This window comes from Dromaius novaehollandiae, chromosome 1, assembly GCF_036370855.1.
Source record: "Dromaius novaehollandiae isolate bDroNov1 chromosome 1, bDroNov1.hap1, whole genome shotgun sequence".
In the NCBI taxonomy this organism is placed as follows: domain Eukaryota; kingdom Metazoa; phylum Chordata; class Aves; order Casuariiformes; family Dromaiidae; genus Dromaius; species Dromaius novaehollandiae.
In genome coordinates this window covers 15,487,767-15,513,726 of record NC_088098.1, presented here as the reverse complement: position 1 = coordinate 15,513,726, position 25,960 = coordinate 15,487,767, and the positions used below count along the sequence as shown (strand labels likewise).

The following is a 25,960-nucleotide window of genomic DNA, read 5'->3' as shown; positions in this document are numbered from 1 at the left end:
CTTTTGATTTGTATGTCACTGGGTTATGGAAATTATGGCTTACATAGATATTGGCAAGTTTAGAATAGAGATAGACAGGCTATAAAACACAGGTATGAAGTACAGATCTTTAGATGATCACAGCAAACTCATGTGGCTCTGAGAAATATGTTCTACCAACTATTTTTAAGCTATTAAAAGCTATGACATCTTTGCTATCCAGAGAAGACAAATCAAGAAGAAAGACTGAGATCATAATGCTAAATAGAGTGATCATTAGGGATGGAAGAAATCACTACTCTGACATATGGAAACAAAATATCTAGTTTCTCCCCACAAAATGTAATATTATAATTACTTATGTATTCATAGATAATCATGATTTAGAAATTACCTTTGAAATATGTTTCCATTCAAGGTTTGTAGGGGATCTGTGATGATAATTATTTTTTCCCAAGCCTGTAAATAAAATAAAGTGATTAACTGAGTCTATTATGTGTGGCTCAACAAACCATGAGATTTAAATATACAGATCACACACTACCTAATTTTAAATAAACATTAGACTGTTATTACATGATAAACTTGAAGCATAGATTTTTTTTATGGTGTTCCATTCCCATTTCCTGGAACAAAAGATATTTTTTCTGCTCAGTCTTTTACTTTGGAAAATGTGTCCTGTCCAATACCAAACGGCATACCTATTTAACTCCCTGCTCCTGCATTTCAGTGGTAAATCTCAATGTGCAGCCCTGTGATTTTCACTTTGGTTTGTCCGCAGACCAACCAAGGCATATCAAAGACACAGAAATCTACATATCCTGTATAATATGCTTGCCCACACACTCAGCTATCCTTCACTGTTTCATCTGAAGTAATTATAAATGAGAAATTCACTGTTAATCCTGGTGTGCTCACCTGATTCCATTTTTCTTTTCTCAAGAAATTAAATTCAATTCTGTGCAGAGTAGTGGTTTAGCATCTCTGCACTGCTTACAGTGCTCTGAATTCCTAAGCTTTATACCACTGCTCTTCAAAGAGACATACATCAAATTTAGTATTGTAGGATTTAACAATTCTGAGTGGATGTCATTTCTAGAATGAGATACTAGGTGCTGTTCATGCTCTCAGCTTGCTTTCTCTATTTTAATTCATCTCTCATTCTGGTCTTCTGCTATATTCTGACGAATAGTGTTTTTCCCAAACATATTTTTTTCTGTTCACCTGGAGTCCCTCACCTTCACAGGGACTGTAACAGTCCCAATAAGGCCCAACATCTTATAGCATCAGATTGCTTGCTATTGCCAAGAGGAAGTGCAATAATCACTAATGCTTAAGGAAGTGACCTTTTTTTTTTAACTAGTTGGCTTAAAGAACAGTGACCAGATTCATACAGGGGGATTCAGGGGACTTCAGTAACTCTGAAAATCCAGGCTTAAGGAAGTCCTCGGGCAACACAATACTGATAGAGTGTTCAGGGGGAATTCAGAGCACCTGGGAAATCAGACTTTCTTCATGAGACCCAAACTGCAGATATTTACTTTAGATGCCCAGTGCATTATGACCTCCTGTAGTGATAATATACATATTATCATTATATATATAATATACATATTCCCTACATGTATCCCAATAAAACTGTCTTTATTTACTTCAGTGGAAATTTTTCCAGAACAAATACTTAGCAAAGTGGTCTAATACCATTTGGTATTTTTATCATCATGGATATCTACTATTTAATCAGGTTTTTGTGAACAGTGTTTGAGCTTGGCTTTCTTTTTGCTTAGTCTTTATTAGAATTTCTCATCCTCCTCTGAACTGTGTCAGAAAGAAAGTTGAGTTGTGAGTACCACACAAAATGGACACAATCTTACATGTTGTTCTGCAAAGTATCTGACTCTGTTTGGATTGCTGGATATTTAAACAATAATAATCACTAATAATAATGCACAATAATAGTCCAAATGTGCATTGTATATAGATCAATCCATATCTTATAGATCTGAAGAAAATTAAAATAACTAATAGTGCATTCCTAGATTGCACTCTCAGAGGCCTTATACGTTTCTAGAAGAGCTGAACTTTTGTACTGGAGTGGAGAAGAGTGCTTTAAAGTAACACAATTTTTCTATTATTATTATTATTGTTGTTATTATTATTATTATTCCTTGTTTAGTTTAGGGGTTTTCTTCCTGATGTACAACAAGATCTAATGATTGTTTGCCTTCCTTCAAGGAAAAAGTTCCAAAGTGCAACAGGCCCAGTAGAGCTCTTTTCACTTCCATCCAAGACCTTGGCTCATTTCCCTGTGCTCTTCTTTCCAGATTCAACCCTGAAGGCAGCCAAAAGCATAAGTATTTTCAGAAGACTAAGAAACACTGTAAGCTTTAGGGATTTCAGGATGACAGATTTTAAACTGTAACCTAAGAAGAGATGTGATTAAAAATAACAAGAGCTAAAAGCTGCCTCGGAATTGCAAAGGAAAATGTGCAAAATTAGCTTTACTCAACATCATAAGTGACGGCTGAATCATTTCTATAGAAGTTATTCACAAAGTTAAGAACAGGATCAAGATGTTTTGAAATTGCCTTTGTTATGTATAAGGTCCTGATGTCAAATGCCTGTGAACCTCTTGGTTGTAAAGAATTTTCACTTCTTAACTTCTGAAGAAAGTTTGATCATTTCATCTTTCCTAAAGAGGGGCGTATAATCACAAGAATACAAATAACAACTGCTTCTATGGCTAGTTCAGTCTAATTAACAAAGCTGCTTACATCCAGATTATGTCACTAATCTCATGTAAAGTGATGAATACTCTCATATGAGATTTTTGAAAACTTTTGTGGAATTAGGAATTAACTCAGTGTAAAGAAATATTTATAGTTGCAAAAATTGGAATCTATACTACACAAAGCCCTAAGCCCATCTAAGTAAAGGCACACATATGCTATATATTTTGACAACTCTGCTACATATCTTGAGGGCAAGTGTGGTAGCTGACCAAGTTACCTGCAAAATTACAATAAATACATTTATTTCTGACAAAATCACCTACAGATACTAAAAAAATAAAGAACATTATTGTTAATCTAAGGCAACTCTGCATTTTATACAGAGCTCTCTGTTTCCCATCTTTGCACATGAGAGCACTAACAGTCTTCAGCAAATCTTCTTAACAGGATTAGACCTGGGGAGTCCTCCTTGCTTTTCTTGGGTCAAAAGCCTTTGCCCCCACCAACTCACGAAATGGTTTCCATATCTCGCTCAGCCTCCAGAGTGATCTAGCTAGTTAAGATTAAAATCTCTGTTAAGCACTTCTTTCTCATTCAAGCCAAAGTGTCTCTTTTATTTTTCTTTTTTCTTTTTTCTTTTTTTTTTTTTTTTTAATGTGGAGAGTATAACAGGTTTGTGTTACCAATTTGTTGCATCCAAGTTACACAGAGTAGGCAGCTTGAACTCCCACGAGTCTGTTACATGAAAAATTGTGGTATGGGTACACATTGCAAATGCAAAGGCTTTTTTTTTTTTTAGTCTAGTTAAAAGCATAACAGACTAACTAAGGAATTATAAGTAATCCAGTTGCAGTGAAACTAACAATTACAGTTCAAATTGCATGCAGTTAAAATGCTGAATACACAACTGCCTGGTATGTGCCTCTTTTTCCAGTGCTGTGTTCATCCTCTGGGTCCTACATAGGGGGAAGTCTTCAGTCTGGGTGTATGTGGGTGTATGGGGAAGTCATCAGCATCTCTGGTATCTTGTTGGGACTGTGATGCTGATGTTAATGATTTCTTCCTCCTCTCTCTCAGACCTACTTGGAATCACATTTATATGTTTGTGGACACACACTGCACCTTGGTCTTTCTTTGTTGGTCTGCAAGTCTTCACTACATCTGAATTTATTACCGACGGTGTGTTTTACTTGTGTTGGATACTTGTTTTTTGCTCTATTACTCCCTAAGACAGTTTTTACTCAGCTTTCAAGGCTGCTTTTTTATATAAGAAGTGATTAATCACAAATAAATTGTTTATGGCCCTGGGGCCTCCCTTCTCATGCTATGCCTTTATTTTCAAGGCACCTCAGCACAGGTATCTGTGCCATTTTAGATGTCCCAGGATAATCTCTTCTGGTTTCCAACAGCCACTGCAGAAGGGCACAGACTCATTTACAACCTGTGCCATATCTGCCAGCAAAGAGTATCTAAAATGGGACTACTGACTTAAGTTTAGGCAATTGAATTACTTCTTAGGTTCCTACAACTTTCATGGAAATCTGCAACTGACTCAGACTGGAAAGAAAAACATAGTAAAGCCCTGACTAGGATAAGCTACGGCATGGTCTCAGTGCTTTTCTGTGCTTTTTGGCCTGTTTGTCACTGGCTGGTCGATCATCACAGAGACAGCTCAGAATCAGCTGCAGCACATGTTGACTTCACTGTCATTTAGAAATATTGTCATTATTAGTTATATATTACACTTTCTTATACACTTTATTTTTATGTATTAGGCATCAATAACTTGTAGATTCGGTTGTTCTTGTTAGAACAATAATTTTTCTAAGCCTCCAATTAAAATATGTCATGTTACCTTTCAAGACACTAAAGACTTTATAGCACACAAATAAGTGCAACAGTTGTAATTCACATGTTTTGGCTTTGAGTTTTGGTTTTGGTTTGGGTTTTGGGGTTTTTTTGAGCAGCTCTCTATTTGGGCATACCTATTGCAAACTAAGAATCATTTCTATGCTAAGTTTGTGAGTGTTGCAACTGAATATTTGTGTATATATAAACACATACTTACCAAGAAATTAGAAACTGGACTAAAGACTGATAAGTCAGATTTATTTTAAAATTTAAAACCAAACTTTACTAAATCCGTACATTAACTGCACACTTTGTGCTAATAGTCAGTTTTTACACATTATCAACTGTTTTTATTGCATATATAAAGCTCAGTCTGCAACACTTTTATCCTACATGAGCTGTGAGTACACAATACCACAGAGCTGATGCTGTATAGTTGGCAATAAGGTCCTTGCTGTTGCTCAGTCCCTGAAGTCAAGGTGAGCAGGCTTGAGAGCTCTTTCACAGAGAAGTCAGGACTGAAGTGGGGTTGTCATCCTTCTTCTCCATCTTCCTCATTTATGCTTTTATATTATTCATCCCTCCACCTGAAAGGGGGCTGTTATCTGCTCCTGATGCTGCTTATGTTGGTTTGGTTTTGTCAGTCATCCTTCTCATGGGTTTGGCATATTTGCACTCACTTGTGCTTATCTTGTTCTTTGTTCTTTATCTCAAAACCGGTATCATTCAGATGTCTCCTAGGTACAACCGTACAACTCTTTCTTTGTCCCTTTGGTTATCACATTGCTCACACATTTCTATAAAATGTGTATACATTATGTCTGGCTATGTCATTACAGTATTGCAAAGTAGGTATATACTGTTCTTGGTCATACTATTTTAATACACATATATGGGTTCAAGGCAAACTAACACTACTTACATCCTAATATTAATTATATTAGAAGTCTTTAATCTGTAGATGTCACAGGCCTCTGCTTTGGCTACATGAGTATTACCTGTCATTACGGTATTTTTGTTTGGTAGTCATAGTTATTAACTTTGAGACCTGTGAGGTTCCTGGCATATGTCTGATTCATGTAACACCTTGGCCATGTTAAAGAATAAAGAAGTATGAAACAATTTCATAAAATTGCAATACAGAAAACAGATAACTTGTAAGTAAAAATATTTGAAAAGAGAAGAAGAGGAAAATAAAGAAATAAAAGCAAAGGAAATGCCAGACATAAATCTTCCAGAGAAGTGGAATGATGGATGTCAGGGCTGGTGCAACTTTCAGGCAATCCTTGGAAGTCTCTCCTGAGTTGCAGTTAGAAGCTTAATTTGAAAACCAAGGTTTGGGCTTTTGTTGTTGTTGTTGTTGTTTCATATATATATACATGCACGTGCACACACACACACATATATATATACACATACATACATATATATATATAGGATTCAGCCATCTTCCAGTTAACACACATTAGATTTTATCTGAGCACCAAGCCCAGGCATTCCTCTCTGTATGGAAGCTGATCATTTGTACTGATTAGTGAATCAAAAAGATGTAACTCAAAGATCTGTAAATCAGTTACAGAGCAACTATTATTTTATTTAAAAGCTGTCAGTGAAGTTGCAACACCAATCTACAGTAGAATTCAGTGGAAGTTCTCAAAACCCCAGGGGAAGTTTCTGTGGCTTTGTACTTCAGGCGCAATAGCTGGGCTTCATCTCACTCATCTCACTTAGCTGAAGAGATCGACGATGTAGACTTCTGTATCTGAGTTAGTCACCTTAGGATTTGTTCAGTCAGTCTTTTTCTGTTCACAGGGGAACAGATGCTTTAAAGGTATAATTGAACTGATGAGATCAGTTGTACCCAGGATGTGCCATTTTCGTTCCATTGACTATGAAGGGAACTTGTGGTAACTAGCTCAGTTATCCGTATTTAGGAGGAAAATACCAGCCTCATGCCTCATTCAGGAAAATGGCAGAACATCCTCCAACTGAAAGGATGCATCTGCAGATGCATCTGTGAGTAATAGGATTGCAACACCTCCATGTTTAACTGCCAAACTATAACAGTCTAACACATAGTAAAGGGCTGAAAGTTCAGACCCTCAGAAATCAGTGGGATATTTGGCACGTCACCAAAATTTGGTATTCCAATCCTGGATTCCTTGTCTTTAGAACACCAGAAGTGCAGATGAGTTTCTTTCCTGGGGAAGTAGCTGACTACAGTTAGTCAGTTGGAGTTAGTCCAACCTTTTCTGCCTTTCTGATTTAAGTCAAAGCCAAATGCAGTCCTGCCTTCCTTCAGATCAGCTTGGTGTGACATGCAAGGTACATTTGCTTCCATTATTTATCTTGTCATTTAGAAACAGGTGTTACTAGAATAACACCAGTCTATAATTCATATCCATTTTAAAGTTTAACCTCTATCCTAAAGTTATCTCATACTTGATCTTTCTTATGAAAATGTATCTTTGAGTTTAATATGTGTGTATATATTTCTTTTAAAATGCTGTATTTGCATTTTTCCTCAATGCTACTCAGAAAGACTCCCATTAATTTTAGAAGATTTGGTTTAGGCTCTTTGTTAAGGCAAAATGTTCTATTTTTAAAATTCTATGTTGCCAGTTACAATCTTTCCACACAGAAAATAATTTTCAATTTATTTTTGAATCAAGAATATCACATAAAGGTATTGCAAGCATAACAAATACACAGAGATTTATACAAATTGGAAATCCTTTTAAAGTCAATATGCCAAGAATAAGTTGTAGGAGATGGTTACATAAATTACATCAATATGAAAGTTGATGTGATTTAAAGTGAGAAGTAAAAATAGATGTCTGAGATAAGAGTGATTGAAAAGTTGATGTAAAACTGATGTGATTTAAGCCCAGAAATTGAAGCAGACAGGGAAAATAAAGCAATTCAAAAACTTGATGCAGTTCTAAGTGAACAATGGAAATGGTGAGCTCAAATAAGATCGATGTAAAACTTGAATGGATTTAAAATACGAAGTGGGGAGCTAGAATAGTTGCAGCTGAAAAGCCTGTGTGATTTAAAGAGAGACTGGAAGAAAGGACCTGAAGTAGAATTAACCAAAAAACTGATACAGTTTGAAGAAAGAGACAGAAATAGGTTGAAGTATGACTGATAAAATTTAAGAAGGAAGACACAGTATTGCGCCACTTGCTTGAAGTGAGACAGATATTTTTGTAGCCCTTGTCAACTCCCAGGATAATCCTGCATTATAGCTATGCCAACTCCCAACTGTAAATTCCAAATGCTTTTCTAAGAATTTCTTTGGATTTCATTAGCTTTTGGATGGATTTTTTTTTTTTTTTTTTGCATTTGAACTTTTCTGTGGAATCTTGTACAGCTTATGCTTCTGCGGTTTCAACAGCCAAGATTCTGACCTGAGCATCTGTGCTTTTTTATGACTTAACCATGGTTTTCATACCTACCTTCTTGTCCATGCTCACCTGTATTTCACAGAGTCCAAAGGCTGTAGAATATTATGAGACATTGCAGAAACATGGTTGTTTCATTTTTTGCAATCAGGGTTTTTTGCAAACATTGAGTGATATCTTCTTGTGTTTTGAGAACATGGATATGAATCATGACTGAATCCTTGGCACTAACATTGACAGCTCCATCCCTTTACTCTTCCTTCAATTCTTCTTTTTATGAAACTATGATACAAATAATTTTTCTGCCCGTCTGTGAGCTGTTTCAGTGAAATAATTGTATTCATGGGTGTTAACTCCTAGTATTCTTGCCATCTTTTTATCACAGCAAAACTCAAGAAGGATGCTAGTGCTGTGGAGGGACAATGTAAACTAGGGAGGATCTGGGAGTGATTACACTGGGGCTGAGCAACAAGGAACTTGAAACATAGGATATAATGCCTGTTATTGGATCAAGCTATGGTGTCTTCCTAAAATACCTTAACAAGCATACTGAGAGCAATGTGAGGTAAACACAAAGGAATTCTATTATTGTTAGAAGAGCATGTGTTGACATTCTATGTGGTGTCCAGTAAGACTAGAATTCTTGGACTGAAATATTTGTCTATAGCTATACCCCTTAAAATGCTGTATATTATATCAGCTGATGAAGAAGTTAATCTCTGCAATTTTGAGCTGTGCTGAAATGCTTACAGCTACAGATATAGGTGTGGTTTAGGAGAAATTTGATTCTTTGCCTGTTTTACTACTGAATTCAAACATGACTCCATAGCTTTAACTTACAAATAAGCTGTATTATCATTAAAAGTATCAAAGTAATTAAAAAATACCACTGCAACATGTGGAACAAGCACTCACACAAGCACATTATTAACTTTAATTCAGATTTCTTCTTTGATCTACCATCAGGTGATGATGTAACAAACCTCCTGCTTAAGTCTGTCCCATTCCCAAGAGCACTTCACAGCACAGACTAGTTTTGCAGTTTTCTGTGGAGGAAGCATGAAGTTATGAAGGCAATGGGCAGGGAGACAACACTGGTAAAGATTATTCACTAACTCCAGATATTGAACAGAAGAGCCTAGGAATGAAGTTTCGTAATTCATTTTTTTTCAGCCATGAAGCTGACTTAAGAAGTTCCTGAGTCATTTTGGTGATGATGTTCATAGTGCAGCCCAACAGACAACTGCATTGAGATAACAAGCAGTAATGTAGGGAAAGGAATGACCAGAAAAAGATAGAGCAATTTAATATCTAGAGACAGCTATACATCCAAGAAAGCACACTGGTTAATTACACTCTAAAATAGAAGACTAATTTTTCTTGTTTCTGTAAAAAGTCAGTGGAGAAAGGCTTTTTCCAGAGAGCAATTTACAAATTAGAGTAAAAGAAAACAGAAAGCTAATTAATAAATCTGAATACATTACACAATACAAAACTGGAAAAAATAATTTTATAGTCACTTATAGGCATTTTATTTGAAAAAATATATATTCTCCACATATCCACAAGTTATTTGTTCTGTCCTATGAAACAGACGAAATTGTTAAAACTGTTGAAGAATTTAGATGAATCCTATGGATGAGAGCTGTCAAATGAGTAACTTACTAATATAGTTGACAACCCAACTGATAACTTGTCATAAATTCAAAGCGTTAGCTCTTCAGGTGCCCACAGTATTGTATACTCTTAAGTGTATGAACTATCATGTTAATTTTGTGAGACTGCAACCATGCTATTGATTCATATATATATAGAACTATTTACAGTAACAGGCCAAATAAGTAGAGAGTATATTAAAGGTGAAAGTAATAAACTAGTAGCATTTCACATTTTTATCCGTCAATGGGAAAGGTCTCTGTGAATATAAGATATATCACTACTAAATCAAAATTCAAATTCCATTCACCCTTGGACTCCTTTGAAGAAGCTGTTGAAGTAGTAAAATGATAATTAGTCTTTGATATTCATCCAAGCACAAGCTAAGATTCATGGTTAGGGCAGAGGGGAAAAGATTTAATTAATGTCCAATCTGCTTTCTTGCAGATTTTTCTTTTTTAGTGGTACTTTTTGATGGTACTCTCTGCCTCTTATGTTGTTCTACTTAAAAATCCAGATAGACAAGACAAACTAGTTATAAAGCTAGGCCCTACTCCTGAGTTTTACTGTTTGAGATCAATTGCCTATTCAGCAACTACACATATGTTTGTGTATCTGCGCCTGTGTGTGAAGATACAATTTATCTCTTTGACAGAGGGTGGATCAGCCAGCTTGCTCTTCCTTGATTGCAGTTGCTAGATTAAGCAAAGAAATTTGGGCCTAGTAGATATGAGATTGCATTCCTTCATCTTCTCCAGCGTAGCTACAGCACCAGATAGAAACTCAGAAGACCCACATCTCTATCCCCATCTCTATTAGCCTGCTCCACTGATCCTCCCATGTCACTAACGTATGCTAAAAAATTAAAGGAAAATGGGGCAAATATGTAAACCTTCCCGGAGAATATAGATTCCGTGCAGCTGTACACCTTCTCATCTCTTAAAAGGGAGTGGGATTTCTTTGGTCTCAATGGATAGCATGTTCTCCTGAGTCTTCATTCAGAAGGGCAGGTTTTTCAGTTTCATGTAAAAGACTGGAGATTAGACTGTAGACTGAAGCAATGCAAGTAATGTCTAAACAGATTCACTAGTAACAAAAGCAATATTGATGATTATCATATGAGTGCATGAGTGTCTGTTGCCCATACTCTGGACCTCTGTTGTCCTGAAAGCCTGTCTTTGCGATGTCAGGGCAAAGTCTGCCAGGCAGTGACGGATCTTGTGGCACAGATTGTAGTTACTGTCCTTGATCTTGGACACTGAAACTCTTTTTATTACTGTTTCACCCACAAAATAAAACTTCTAGAGCTGATAAAGTAAATCTATGAATTAGAGAAGAAAGAAGGATTTCTTCTCAGGTCAGCACCAACCACTAACAGCAGTTGACTAGTCCAAGGAGAAGTTATTATCATCAAATAGAAGCTTTCAGCTATCATACAAAGCCTTAATAATAGCTAAGGTACTGTCCAAAGCTCACTGAACTCAAGGCAAATGTTCCCTTTGCCTGTGCTGGAAAGAGGTAAGAATTAAACAGCAGGGAAGTGACATGACAAAAGACTATAAAGACAAATACAAGATAAAACTGAATGAAAGGAAAGAGAAAGCAGATAATTAAATTAATAGGGAGAATAGCTCAATGAACAAGAAGATAATGAAAGCAAAGAGAACTGAAGTATGTGAGACACATAACCAATAGAAGGAGCAACATAAAAATTAGCTAGAAGCAGTAAGGGGAAAATCACCTTTTAAACAGAAATATGGAAAGTGCAACAGAAGTAGGAAGAATAAAAGATATAAAAGCTAAATGCTGGTTTAAAAATTTTCCATGTCTTATTAGGAAACCTGGATTTTCCCTTCATTTTTCTGCTGCTTCCACTATAGGTTTTTCATGTGGTCATCAGCAGTCTGTGCCTAAGACTGTCTTAAGGGAACCACAGCTTTGTTTCAAAGGCAATTCAAAGCCTTATATGTCTATTTATCACAACTTACAGCTGGCAAAGTTCTCAGATACCATATTTTCTCTCATAATGACCACATTTCCCTCTTCTTTCCTGATTTTGCCATCAAAAAGAAGGACATAGACATTATGCACATTTGATGCAAAAATAAAGCAATCCATTACTCACTCCCAGTTTAGGACTGCAATCACATGGCACGTACAGCCATTAGGCACTGTTAGACATCAGACAGCATTGGAGAGGTGATGTCTTCCGAATAAGTCAGAAGGAAGATGTAGAAAAGGAGCCCAAGCAGTGACCTATACTGAGAGGCAGGCAAGTAGGAGAACAGAAAATGTCACTGAGTAGTCACTACTATAAAACAGAATAACTTTCTCTGATTTGTATTCATTTGTACTTTCAGAGGAAGCAAAAATGGCTTTGAGAGGAAAAAACATGGCATTTATTATGGGCATCCTTATGAGGACCAATGTAGTGCCTCTGGGCCCAGGCCTCAGGGCCAAGGACCTTACTGTGTTAAATGCTTTAGAAGGAATAAGAATGTTCAGTGCTTCTCTGTTGGTAAATGTAAATAATAACTAAATAAAAATACTTCAGATGGCTGGCTCTGGTGAAATGACACTTTTTATGTTTCAATGTCACATCCGCAAACTCTAGAAAATAGTACTCTTTTTGTTCATCAACTTTATGTAATTTGTAAGCACTTAGGAACACAGTCTGTCTCAGCACCTAACAACACTGATATCCCAGTCTCGTTCAGAGCTTCAAGATGCTTTTGTAATACAAATTACAATTACAGTTCTGTGTTGCACTTATTTTTGCCAAAAGCTGAATGAAGCCTATGAGATTCTGCAGAGATCAGATAAAGTGAATGTACCTCCTTAATATATTGTATCGTATCTGTATCTGGAGGGATGCTGTATCAGCTATTCCGTAAGGAAACCTTATTCTTGTTCATACAACCAAACTTCCGCTGGCTTCAATGGGTTTAAATGCCCCAACACCTTGGTACATCTGCCTTCTAGAATAGAAATAGTATCTATTTCTAGATGGTATGAGAGCTCCATAGATATCCAGTATACTTTAATCACGATGATAATTTGAGGACAAATTGATTACTCCCAAACTTTATTTTGTCACTCTCTTAGTGAGAAAAGTACAGTTAATTTGCATGAGCTGTCTGTAAAAATATTCTCATTTTTAAAACACTTACATTTGCTTTTGAAGCAATTTTGTTGTACTGAATGTTCACTGATATTGGAAGTTACCCTTTAAAAGAGCCTTCCTCACTGAGTGAGAGGAATAGCATTTTATACAGAAAAAAATGAGGGTCAGAACCTCAGCTCCTGGATTTCAAGAGTTTCTCTGCTGAAACCACTGGAGTTGTATAGATTTACACTAACTAATGAACCATTTTTGGTTTATCATTTTTCTCCACAAGACACTACATTGTTTCAGTTAGAGGAAGGGGAGGTCCCTGCAAGATATTCAGTCTTCAGCCAAAAGTCAAATGCAAGGAGAGATTGAAACATGGATTTTTCTGATCCATGACAAAAGATTTAGGGGAAACAGACAAGGGATTGTTTGATTCAAGATATACCTCATCTTTAAATTGGGCTGTTTGGGTTTTTTCTTTTTTTTTTTTTTTAATCTCTGGAACAAGTTAGTCTCATCCTCTGTGCACATTTTACAGTGTGTACTTGTATCCATGGCCTTTCTGAGAAGTAAAACCTAATTAAATAAACCTCTAAAACATAACTATAACAAAAAAGTTAGGTAACAGTTGAATTTTGTTGAAATATTTTCAAATCCAAATTATTTGCTTTGACTAGATATTAAAAGTCACCAACTACCAAGTGACTCTGCTATGCTGATAGTTCATAAATAATTAAGGGAGTAGCCAGAAGTTTAAAGCTGCATTTCTGTGTATATAATCACATCATGTAGCCTGGCATACATAGGTCTTAAGCCTATTAAAACCATGATATCTTGCTTCTCTGACTCCTAGTTAAGAACTCATATTTTCCAGAGACTGAATACTAAGATACAGACAGGTTTCACACTTGGTGATATTCAGTTGGCCTTTTACCAACTTCTTCCTAGAGATATTTATTATGTTATAAAATATCTTTTTATTTTATTCACCCCTTCTGGGTGAATGGCTAATTCTCTTATTGTGAAAGATTGGTTAATAATACATCCACAGCATTGTGCTATTATGCATGACTTTCTTTCTTGATTTAGAAGCAAGAGGGTGACCTCCCAATATAGCTAATTTAATCTGCAAAAATAACCTTGCAAATTGACTTGCCAGAAACTAATATTAGATGAAATCTTTGTTCTATTGAACCTGACTGTCATTAGTGATTCCCTGTGAAAGGCTTAATCTACAATTGTAAAAAAATCTCTACTAATGTTGTCAGGTTTCATAAAATATCTATTTTATTAAAAAATTAGTTATGCTGATTCTGGTGGATTTTCAATTTTTGGATAAAAAGTCTGGACTTTATTCAAATTCAGATCACCTTTTGTATTAAAATTTGGTAGTGCTGAAAAAGTGCTTCAGTAGCTGTGTAAAAGTCAGGAATAGATGGTGTTAATAAGATGTTAATTCTTCTGGGAATGTGAAGCACTACGTCCTATGAAAGACTGGGTCCATGGTTGGAACCTTATTCAGCAGTCACCATTAATATGACCACAATTGTCTTTTTGCCTAAATAACTTTATGTACCCATTATTATAGATGTCCTAATCACTGTATAGCAAGGCTATACCCTAGGTTGCATCTTTACAGCAAAATGCCTATTTGATGGCAGCACACGCTTTAGGTAATTCTGAGAATTTCAGTATCAAAATAGCAAATCAGTTAGATTTTATGATGAGGCTCCAAATAGATTCAACAGCTAGAGACTGAGTAAAGCCAAGTATATTTAACTTGACTAAATACTCAAGCAAATATTGAGGAGCTGAAAACCGAACACTAAGGGAGAAAATGGAACTTCGGACATATCGAGAACAATCACTAAGAGGGATATTATGAAATCATACAGAGATAACTAAGGACAAATAGGAGGAATATTCTGTATTGACTATGCTGCACAGTGTCGAGAGTGGTGTCCCACCAGAAAGAGTGAAATGATAACACCTGATCATTTAAAATAAAATGCATGGATCAAGGTAGAAGAGGAAAATCAAGCTTTTTCTGTGTGTGAAATAGATGAGAGAAGTGGCTTTCTACTCTGACTGTTCTCCATGATTCTTTCCACTTACAAATAATGCTAAGAAATGAATGAGGCCTTTTTGATGAAGAAGAATACAATAGATTCAAACAATTCAAATATAAGTGTCTATTATAGTAGTGAATGGATAATTCTTCTGAACTAACCAAAGAATAGAAGTCACTTGATTTGCATGCACAATGAATGCACACATTTTTCACTAAGTCATGATTAGAGCTGAATGTAAGGTTTAGAAAAGAATCTAAGTTCCTTTGAACATTGCAGAATGTACCTGGCTTAAATTGCAAACCTATTCAAGCAAAGCACAAACCTTGAATACTATTTTCAGTATTATGTTTGAACATTTTTGTGGGACTTCAGACATTCATATTAAGACACAGAAACATATTTGAGGAATATAAAAATTTATATTTACCTGAGATGTAGATGTGTATTTATACAACATATATATATATATGTACACACATATACAATATATACTTTTATACTGATGTCAGTATATCTTTATATAGAAATATGTAACACACAAAATATGTGAAGTTGGTTTGTATGATTGTATCTGTGTAAATATCAGCTAATTACATGTGTGCATTTATTCATCTTTGTGCACAAAATACCACTGGGTACTGTCTCTGATGTGATAGCTTAAACCTGTGATAATGTTCAAAGATTTTAATCTTTCTTCTCAGTTCTTTAAAACCTTTTCAGAAAAGTCTGGTTTTGAACATTGCTGCTTATAACACATCATGCTATCATTTTTTTTTTTTTCCAAATTAAGAAAATGAAGTAAAAGCTGACACCTATTTTTAAATTAACTGGCAGTGCTGTGTAGAATAAGGGAACTACTTTAATAGAGAAGAATGCATGGGAGCAGACATCTGATTTACTGTTGGTATTACAAAGAATGTGAACTACAGACAGCAATTCCAAATAGGCAATGGTGATTCCCATTTGAATTGCACTGTTTGCTTTGCATCATATTAAATAAGAAAACATTTTAATAGGTTGAATAATTTATGTCAATATAAAAAAGTAGACCGTCACAGTTTGTATTAGCACCTTCCTGTTGTTTCATGTATGCTTGGCTTGAGCTTAGGCAATAGCAATGTAAAACACCATGGCCATATTTGATCAGCTTTTCTGAAACTCATGCTTTCCTTGTCAAAAAGCCATCATAGGCACATCAAACTTCCTTTTGACGGTGCCTTTTCACAAAATACAATCAACTGAAAGCAGTTTTCATCTTTACAGCATGTCGGCATCAGGGCAGTCAACACATTTCTCAGGCATTATGGAAATTTCTACTGTAAAGTAAAAATGTATTGGTTAAGAAAAAAAGCTTTTTCAGGGAATGGTGTGAGTATGAGTATGAAATGTACTACTAAAAGATCCTGCGACCCCACAATTTTGCTGTCGCTATTGTCTGTATGCTCACTCATACATATGTCTGCATGTTTCAGTCATTCCTGCGTGCTCTGTTCCTCTCGAAGGCTGCAGCTAGGTCTTGGAGAGAAAGTCATCCTCTTACTGTGCTTCAGCTACTGCACCCTGAGTCAGTCAAACTTTCCAGAAAGTGGAGGTAAGGGAGGAATTGTTCACCTGAGGAGAAGTACAGGCTAGGGAAAACAGGCAGAAAGACAGAGTAATCAAGGGAATCTCAGGAACCCACAAAAAGATGGAGCTTTTGAGATGAACCAGAGAGAAGCCAGGGGTCATGATGGAATTACTTAGAGTTTGTTTCAAAACAGACACAGTTGAATGTTGCTGGATTGAAGCAAGCCAGGAGCAAAGGGCTTACAAATGTTACATTTGAAATCTTGTTACAGGCAAAAGGAAATACACCAGATATATGGGGCTAGGAATTTGTCAGTGCAATTCATGTTTTGACAGTCTGAAAGTCCAAAGTATTAAATAAACACAGAAAAGTCTCATTAATAATACAGTTAGAGTTGGTATATGCATCCATCCTGATATCTTCCTCTGTTCTTTGGTTTATATTCATCTTCCATTGTCCCTCTGGATCCCAAGGCTGACAGGTTCAGCCTCACTCAGGCAGACCTGGGTGTACATGAGCAGATGATATATCATGAATAACTAGTATCCCTAAGGCCTTCACTGGAAGCAGTACAATATTCATGGTGGGGGTCCCTTCCTCTTAGTCTTGGGGGCCTTCTCAGGCAATTTTCATATGCTTCCTCCCCGCGGGCTGCTGTGTGCTGGCGCTGCATGGCAAGGGCCGAGCACGGCCCAGCAGCCCCCGGCTCAGCCCCCCCCAGGGCTGCTGGCGAGGCTGCAACAGCTCCCTCAGTTTACTAGACCCTTGCTAGGCTTGGTAAGAAAGGTAGGTGTGAAAAGGTATTTTACTTCTCACAGCAAGGGACATGCATCATCATCATCATCATCATCATCATCATAATTCATACGAAGAAGGACCAAGCCCCTAAATATATTCAATGCTCATTTTTTTTGAGAGCTTAGTAATACAATATAGCTACACATCAACAAAAATATAATCCTACCAACATCCCATAAAATTCAGAAGAAATGTGCACAAAAGGAAAAATAAAACGATCATTGAGGAAGACAATAAAGGAGGAAGTAGTTTGAACATCATCAAAACATCTTTAAGAGGTTGAAAGAAACTTAAAGTTGCTTCAGAAACCAGAAAACAAACTATGTAACAACTATGAATCCTTTGAACTATCAAGTATTACAACAAAGCAATCAAAGTAAAAAAGAAAAAAAAGTAGCTTTTTACACCCATATTTACTAAGAAGGGCAATGAGGAAATTTCTGACCCAAAGATAATTTTTGTAAGAAATTAATATGCAGACTTAACAAAGGGTGATGCCTCTAAGAAAGATGTTACTGAGCAACTCTAAAAACTCAAGGGCAGTAAATCACTGGGACCAGATGGTGCTGATGCAAGAATTCTGAAGGAACTGAAGTGTGAAATAGCAAAGGTAGCAATGAAGATATGCAATATATCGCTAATAAACCACACACTGTTCCTGAAGATTTGGAATTTGTTATCTTAGGTTAAAAATAAAATAAAAAAGATATAGACAATCCCGCGCGTTAGAGACCAGTGAGTCTTATTTCTGCTCCAGGGAAACTGGTTCTGAATTTAATTAAAGACAGAGTGATATGGCATTTATGCAATTATAGCCCAATAGGGTATAGCTTCTGTAAGGGCAAACATTTCAAACCTCTTAGAAGTTTTAAATGACAGTGGGAAAAACAATGGCGCTCCTCTACTGACCAGACTAATAATGTTTTATAGGCTCAGCACGTTACCAAATGCATGGGGATGACAGTACACAATCTAATACATACAAGTGCAGAAGAGGTACTTCATTTTACCTTCCCAGAGTCATGGTGTCATGAGAGGCAACAGGGTGCTTCTGAAGTGCTGAAAACATAATTACCATCTGAAATGAAGATATTCTCCCTCCCTTGCTCCTGAACACACTAATCTCAAGAGAAAATATTCTCCAATGACCTTTCCAAACAGAGGCACACAAGTAAATTCTATTGACTTACTACTGATATATTTTTCTACTTACTTTTAGAGCAAGTGTAGGGGAGGGGGTCATGAAAATTTAACTTTGAATAAGTAGTCACCTACTTAGAAAGGTTGAGAAACATTGCTCCAGGGAAACTACTATCATTTCTCTTTATAGCCTCTTTTTCCATTGCTAGGATTTTTATTCTCTATCTCGCAGCTTGAAAAAAGCTAGCTACTAGAGACCCTGAGGTACCAAGGACTCATCATTAATCTTCCCATCACTTCATCCTTCTTCTTATCCTTCACAAATAATTAGAATGGTGCACAGAGGGGTAATTCCACTTCCTGAATGATCTGATATTTTGAAATTTGTTTTTAATCCAGAATTGGAAGAAAAATAAGAATATCATTTGTTTTCAGTGGAAGAAAAAAGAGGTCTACCTCGAGTGCTGGAAGACCTGGCTGCCCTAATGTTGTGTATCCTTAAAACCCTGCAATCCCTGGTTCTGGATTTGATTCATGTGACTCAGGAACAACTAACATGGATAACTGTTTCAAGGCTGCAGATTTTAGCAATTAAATTGAAAAAAGACTCGGTGTTACCGTCCTGGGAATCCGTGGGCTCGTCAGCCCAGTGGCAATCAGAGTGGCTGGCAGCTACATCAGCAAAGTTATCTCCTTCACCCATATCTGAGTAAACAAAATGTGAATAGTGCCTACTGTAACAGCATTAGCTCAAATCTCCAAATAATATATTCAAAACTATATTGTATTCAGTTTGGGACTTGCTTGATGAGCACCAGATTGGGATCTCAGCACCATGCAGAGCCATGCTTGGAGAACTGCACAGCTGAGAAGCCAACACTGCCAATGGATTGTGCAGGTGAATTACCAGGAGCCTAAGCAACATTCCGAAAAGAAGCATGTCATTTGTTGAGGGTCCGTTTGCAAAGCTTACACTATCCCCATCAGACTATTTTTACAGGATTCATAAATTTCAACAAAGTACTGTGCCAGAAAGCTTTGTTGGACTAATCTGATGCCAATTAATATGCATCATGCCAATTACCTGAGGCTTCTATTCAGCCTGTTTCTGTACTGCAAAGATCTCCTTGGAGCTTCCTCCTTAGTAGTCCTGTTTCTCTATCACAATTCAAAGAAATGCTGTGTCACAGACTGTTGAGTTTTATGTCTATACAAGACATAACACAATAACTAAAGTCTAGTTGTCTTTTAGGCATGACATCAATGCAAATGTTAAATAACAGTAATAATAATTTCATGCAAAATACAATTATATCAGAAAAGGCTTGAGTTGTTATTTGAAAGAGGATAATATATTTGCCTGTGCTGTGACAGCCTGTTTTTTTTTCTCTTGTAAAATAGTCATCTAGTATAAATGGTCAATATGTTCTCACATTCTTATTAGCCTCTTTGTAAATGAGTAATACATTTATAAATGTTTATTCTTGACATACTGAACATTATAGCTTCAAAACAAATTATTTTTCAGCATGGTATAAACAGCAGAGAGAACTTAGTTATGAAGGCTGTTGAGTTTCACAATAACACATCTGTCTTCATATCACTTTTCTGACTGTACAATACGCTTTTGTAATGCAAATATCATGGAGAAATGCAAATATAATTCTCAGCTTAATTGCCTTGTGAAATCTTTATTCATTTTTCAACATGTGTTTTACTCACTCAGCCATTCATTAACAGATAGTTTGCTATTTGGAGATACTATTTCTAATATGTAATGTAATTTATAGAGTATAAAAGTGCTTGCAGTACAGAGCTGTTATATAGGTCATTGACCTATATGGAAATTAATGAAGAAAAGCTTATTAACTTATGAGTGCCAAGAAAAAAACAAGATATGCCAACAATGCAGGCAGATCATGCTTATCTATGTAAATGCCCTCTTTACACAACAAATTTCAGAGAAAAATCAATAAACTCAACTTTTTTTTTTTTCCTGGTAGACACTCTATTACAGGTATTAAAAACAAAAACAGGCAAGCCAAAGAAAAAAAAGTATTATTTGTTATCTATCACTTAGTGTAACATTCAAAACTTAAGACCCACCAATAACTAATCTCCTGAAAAAACACCTGCATGTAAATTTTTAAGTGCAATTAATTCCAACATCAGTTCTCAAATCTCAGGCCAACTAAATTATGCCTTGATATTATGATTTCTTTCTCTTTCTATTTAGATGTAAGGGGGAAAAAATGAAAGAAATGAAACATACCACAAACACTCTAAAATCTCTGAAATATGAACTTGTTTTATTTTTTTCAAATTACTTAAAGTTATCTTAAACATACACATAAATACTGCTAGTGTTTCATTAAATACTTTTTGGCATAGGTGTTTTGGAAAGAATGCAATATATATTTTTTTACAGACATGCTTAAGATTCCAAGTGATGGAGAGTCCACCAGCTACTCCAGTGCTTAATACCACATGCTACTTCTTGAGCCTAAATTCATGTAAATTGTGCTTCTAGTCACTGTGTATATTCATACCTTTGAAATAAATATTCTTCTATAAGAAATCTATAGTGTGTTACAAAATGTTTTCAGGCATTTTTTCAGTGTTTTAAATGACATGTCTGTGTCCATGTCCTTTCTTAAACTCCCTGATGAAGGTTAGCTGGCTAAGCCCTTTTCTCCAAAGCTCCAAAATGGGGTTTCCAAAACTTGCGTCATTCTGGCGGCTTTTTCTGAATCCTTTCTTATTTGTCTATGTCCTTTAGAAGAATGGAAGTATGGAGCAGATTTTCAGGTGATACATTGGATGAACTGCACCAGGTGAGAATCTACATCCACAGCTGTGTGCAGCAGCATTTGACCTTTTTAATCATCCACACAAAGTCCTGTATTCACTGTGTGTAATCACACTCAGCATCACCACAATGTTGCACTATGTCACTCTCAAAACCTATGCTTAATTTAGCTGTTTATCATGACTGTTCTTGCAGCATCATTTTCTTACAGATAATCATGACCTTCAAGTGTATTATGATTGTTAAGTTTATACCCATGGGATTCAAGACATTCAGTCCAGTCTGTACCACTGACCTGTCCATGTTTTATACTATTATAATGATGCTGGTATCCTCTTCAAAGTGCCAGTCCGTATTTATAAGGACCTATTTGAGCCTTAGCATTAAGTTTTATTGAAAAAAAAATAGAATTTTAAAGAGATTAATTTATTTTAGAATTATTAGAATTTTTTTAATCCTATAGCTCTAGAAAAAAATAACATTTGCTATTTAACAGTTTTCCTAATTATTTCTGAAATGAGAAAATATAGCTTTTTCATTGGAAAATATGAAATTGTTATCAAACCCTTCTTCAGGTGCAGGAGAAAAATATTTATTGAACACCTTATGTTGCATTTCTATACCATTACTAATGTTTTACAACCTTTGTATAAGGAAAACTAAATTGGAAAAAAAAATCTAACACCACAGCATTACATTTTCCCATGTTCAGTAATAGCATTACTTTTTCTATATTCACTTATGTACTGTCTTCTGTGTCCCTAGTTAAATTTGTAAAAGTATTTCTTTCATTGACACAATCGCCTTCATGTGGGGTCAATATAAATATTTCCTGAGTCAGGAGAGATAGCACCTGAATAACATAAACTCCTAATCTACTATTGGCTCTGTCAGGAGAACTCATGGAAATTTGTTGATATGATGAGGACCAACTGTATAAAAGTGCTGGGCTATACCAAAAAATATAAAGAAGAATGGGGGTGATTCTGGTCTGGTAACTTTCTGGTACAAGAGGTATATCAAATAAAGTAAAGCATGTGCTATTGCTGTTAGTAGTGTCACGTAAGGAGATATATTGAAGCTCTACAAGTTGCTGAATGAAAAAAGGGGCTAGAAACAGGAATGAAGAGGTACTGTGGCCTCCTAGGTATCTGATTGCCCCACTTTTTAATTGTAGGATACACAGGAGCTGTTACATGGACAAATAATGCTGGTTTGGGGCTTCTTGTTTTTGTATTTATTACTTTCTGTCATTTAAAAATGTGTTTTTATACCTATGTGCATGCAGTTTTTCTAACCTTAAAACTCTGGCTCCAAGAACTTTAATCCCAGCCTTTAGGATTACACTGTTATCCTCTATTCTCCTTGTTATATTGGGTATTTGCTCTTTCGGTTATGTTAAATTCAAAATGTTAGACAGTTGAAGGCAAGCAGATTATCACCCACTGTTTGCAGGAGGCATAACTACATAAAATCTTCTGGCCGCTTTGTAAGCAAGAAGGAACTGATCACGACTGGCCACTTCAGCACTGAATTCATGCACATTTCCCTCAATATTCGCAGTTCCCATTCCTAATGGGAGCTGACAGAATGTAAATGAGTTTCTAAAGGAAGCAGCAAAAGTGGCAATTTTTCTCATTTAATCTTCAGATGAGCTGTCTGTCTCCCAGCTGCTGAGCTTCATTAGAATTCTGAAACTAATTTCACCTATCAACACATGATTATTGGTTTGAGTGAGGTTTTTTGGGATACTCTGAGTAAAAATCACTCTACAATGCAGAGTTGGCTCAATAAAAAAAGAAAAGAATAGAATAAAACTGGCAGGCTTCAGAACAGCCAGTTCTTACCCTGAAGAAAACTTGCATCTATCTTTGGAGTCTGGTAAAAGTTCATCCGATGCAGACTGTTGGTGAAACAAAAGTGTGGTATGTAGGAAAGCTAAAAAGAGACTGCACTTTATTTCTTAGCATGAAACAAGTTATGAAAGATCAATATTTCTTCCCAATTACAAAATACAGTATTCTAGCAACCACCGTTGTGAATTTCTAAACCAAATGCTAAGAGTATATATCAAATTTATATTATAAAAAGAAAGTGGAATACACTGTAAGACAATAGAAACACTAATTGATCCTGCCAGGTGAAGTGAGCTAGGGTTTTTTAAATTAACAGGGGAAAAGTTTTATCTTTGCCATATGCTTCTTGCAGTCATGCTATATTCAGCTCCAGTATTTATTATTCTGTCACTTTTTTTTAATAAAGCTTTGTATGTTTTGAGATCTATAATGACAGCTGATGTCATCACAGCTTAGTCATCCAACTGTATGTATACAAAACAAAAAATGTTACTTTTGTAAATGATAATTTGTCCAGAAAATGACATATGTCTTCAGGAGATGGCTTTAATTGTAACCATGACATTATGTCATGGTTACACTGCTTGGGTAAACTGTCATGGTTCGCACTGGACAACTACATTGTGCTGTGATTGCCTCCACATTTATTACAAACAAATCTGTTCTGTCATTCGTTTACCCTTGTATTTTGTCTTTATGAGTCAGTACATGTTCATAACAAGATGCACTTCATTTCTTTCACTGCTTTCATTTGGGAAGTCAAGTTTTCACTAATCTTGCAAACTATCCCCTGCTCTTTTAAAGTACTGTCCATTTCTCCCAATAATTCAGCTTTGACCTAGTTATCAGTTACATCACAAATAGTTTGTCTCTGCTGGTCCATCTGTTATCTGTACTGCTTACATGATTTAGCTTTATTATGTAGGGGTAACAGAATGGCTAATAGTCTCAACTGGGAGCATGTTTCTTGTAAAGAAAATGTCCCTTTCCCCTGTGATATTATTGAATGTGTCACAGCAGTCTTAAAACTTCTAAGTGACTTTGCCTAGCATTTTATATTCCTTTTTTTTCCTCCCAAAAGAGCATTGCTCTCAGCTTGCAACACAACATTTTGATTGTTTCCACCTCTGATTTCTCTATACTAATATCCACTTCTTTAACTTATTGCAATTTTACACCAGGAACCTCTGACATGGGTGTTCAGGGGCTGCACAGACGCTGAGCAGAAAGAATGATGTTTACTTCTTATGCCTCACTCTCATGGTGCGGGGCAGAGTCTGCAAAAAGGTAGATGTGCCACAACAGAAATTAGCAGAACCTAATGCGTTGGCTACTTGACATTAGTACAAAGAAAAAGAAACAATGTGCTACTCACCCACCCTTAACACTAAAAAAGAAAATCTGTTGTTCAAGGGCAAAAGCCTGTTTTGTTTTTACAAATCAGGATGCCCCAGGAAATCAATAGAACTTCTTGAACAGAGAAGGAATTAACTCCAAAATAGCTCTGTAATTCTTTTTCAGTTCTATGGCCAGTGGAGCACAAGGATTTCTGTAAAAAATAATTTTAAAGAATAAGAAATAATCACACAGACTCATATAAATGTCACTTTTGTTTACTCTTTTGGTCTCAACAGGCACTTTCCAGTTAACTGCTTATAAGGAATGAAATGTAAACCTTCAGATCTTCCTAATTCTAGTGTGTATATATATATATATATATGTATGTGTATATATATATATATCACAGTGAATGGTGACAAACTCTATGCTATATCATAGGTGTAGGCTCACATCACAGGCTTCAAGAGAACGTTCACATTTTACAACTACTAAATATTCTGTAAAATATACTACAAGATATATAAATGCAATCTACATTTTCTTTGAAAAACTTGTAACTGTATCAGAGATCCTTAACACTGTTACAAACTACCATAATCAAGAATAGTTTATTACATTACTGTAGTTTATGAATATGTTAGTATTTTACAGAACATTCTGCAGGATAACCGCAGAAAGTCATTATTATTCCATACTTAGCAAGTGACTTTAACAGGACCGTTTTTCATTTCCCACATTCCTGCATTTTGCTAATAACCCGTAAAGCACCTTTACAGTCAATTTAACCTGCTTTAAAATTATATTTGTCAACCACACAACAAAATCCTCTTGCTGCAATTGTTTCAACAGGTTACTATTCTAATAGTACATTACAGTAAAGTCAATGGTAAAAGATCTGATATATCAAAAAAGTAAGTGAATCTTGACAATGTATGCAAGCACAGCCTCTTTCCTGAAGAATGGTCTAAACTCTGCCTTCTTTTTGCTATTGCTTGCTGTATTCAATTTTCAGAGTTACTAAACCCTCTTTTTCCTAGGTTTTTACTTCATGATGTCTGGTGTTTTCCTTAATATTGTAAGTGCATGGATAAGAGAGGAAAGCACAAGTCTGATGCAGATGAAAGGGAAGTCCAATGTATGGAGAAAGGAAAAGGAAAATAAGGTTAATGGAAATAACCCCAGTAAAGTCATGATGCACCAAAAACCAAATACAATATATGGAAAAGTAATTTATTGTGTCAAGACTGTTGTAATATGGGAGAGGAGATTTTTTTTCTTTTACTATAGTGCTGTAGTACTGTATTTGTACTATAAAGAGACCCAGTTATAGCAAATCTTCTGCTTGAACGTGCCTTTTCCTTGCAAAGTAAATTCATCAAAGTTCCCACGCCAGCTTGAACAAATCAATTCTTATCCTCAAGAACACTCATTTTGATCTCATGCTGTAGAAATAAGCATGGTTAGAACAGTTCTCACAGTATTTGCCTGCATGCATATGAAGGTCTTGGTATCTCACTGCACATTTACCGAAATAAACATTCTTATAATGAATGTACAATGAACAAAACTGTTCTTTGCAGAAGTTTCCAAAGCTAGCTGGAAGATGGGGACAATTTGTGGTATTTTTTCTTATTATGACTCTC

General features: G+C 35.8%; 1 protein-coding gene across 1 annotated transcript in view; it reads right to left on the bottom strand.

The window, feature by feature from the left end:
- TAFA5 (TAFA chemokine like family member 5) overlaps window positions 1-25,960 on the bottom strand; it is a 481,655-nt gene that overhangs the window by 2,298 nt on the left and 453,397 nt on the right. The window contains exon 5 of the mRNA XM_064506183.1: window positions 374-438. Coding sequence (XP_064362253.1) covers window positions 374-438 — 65 coding nt within the window. The remainder of the gene's footprint in view (window positions 1-373; window positions 439-25,960) is intronic.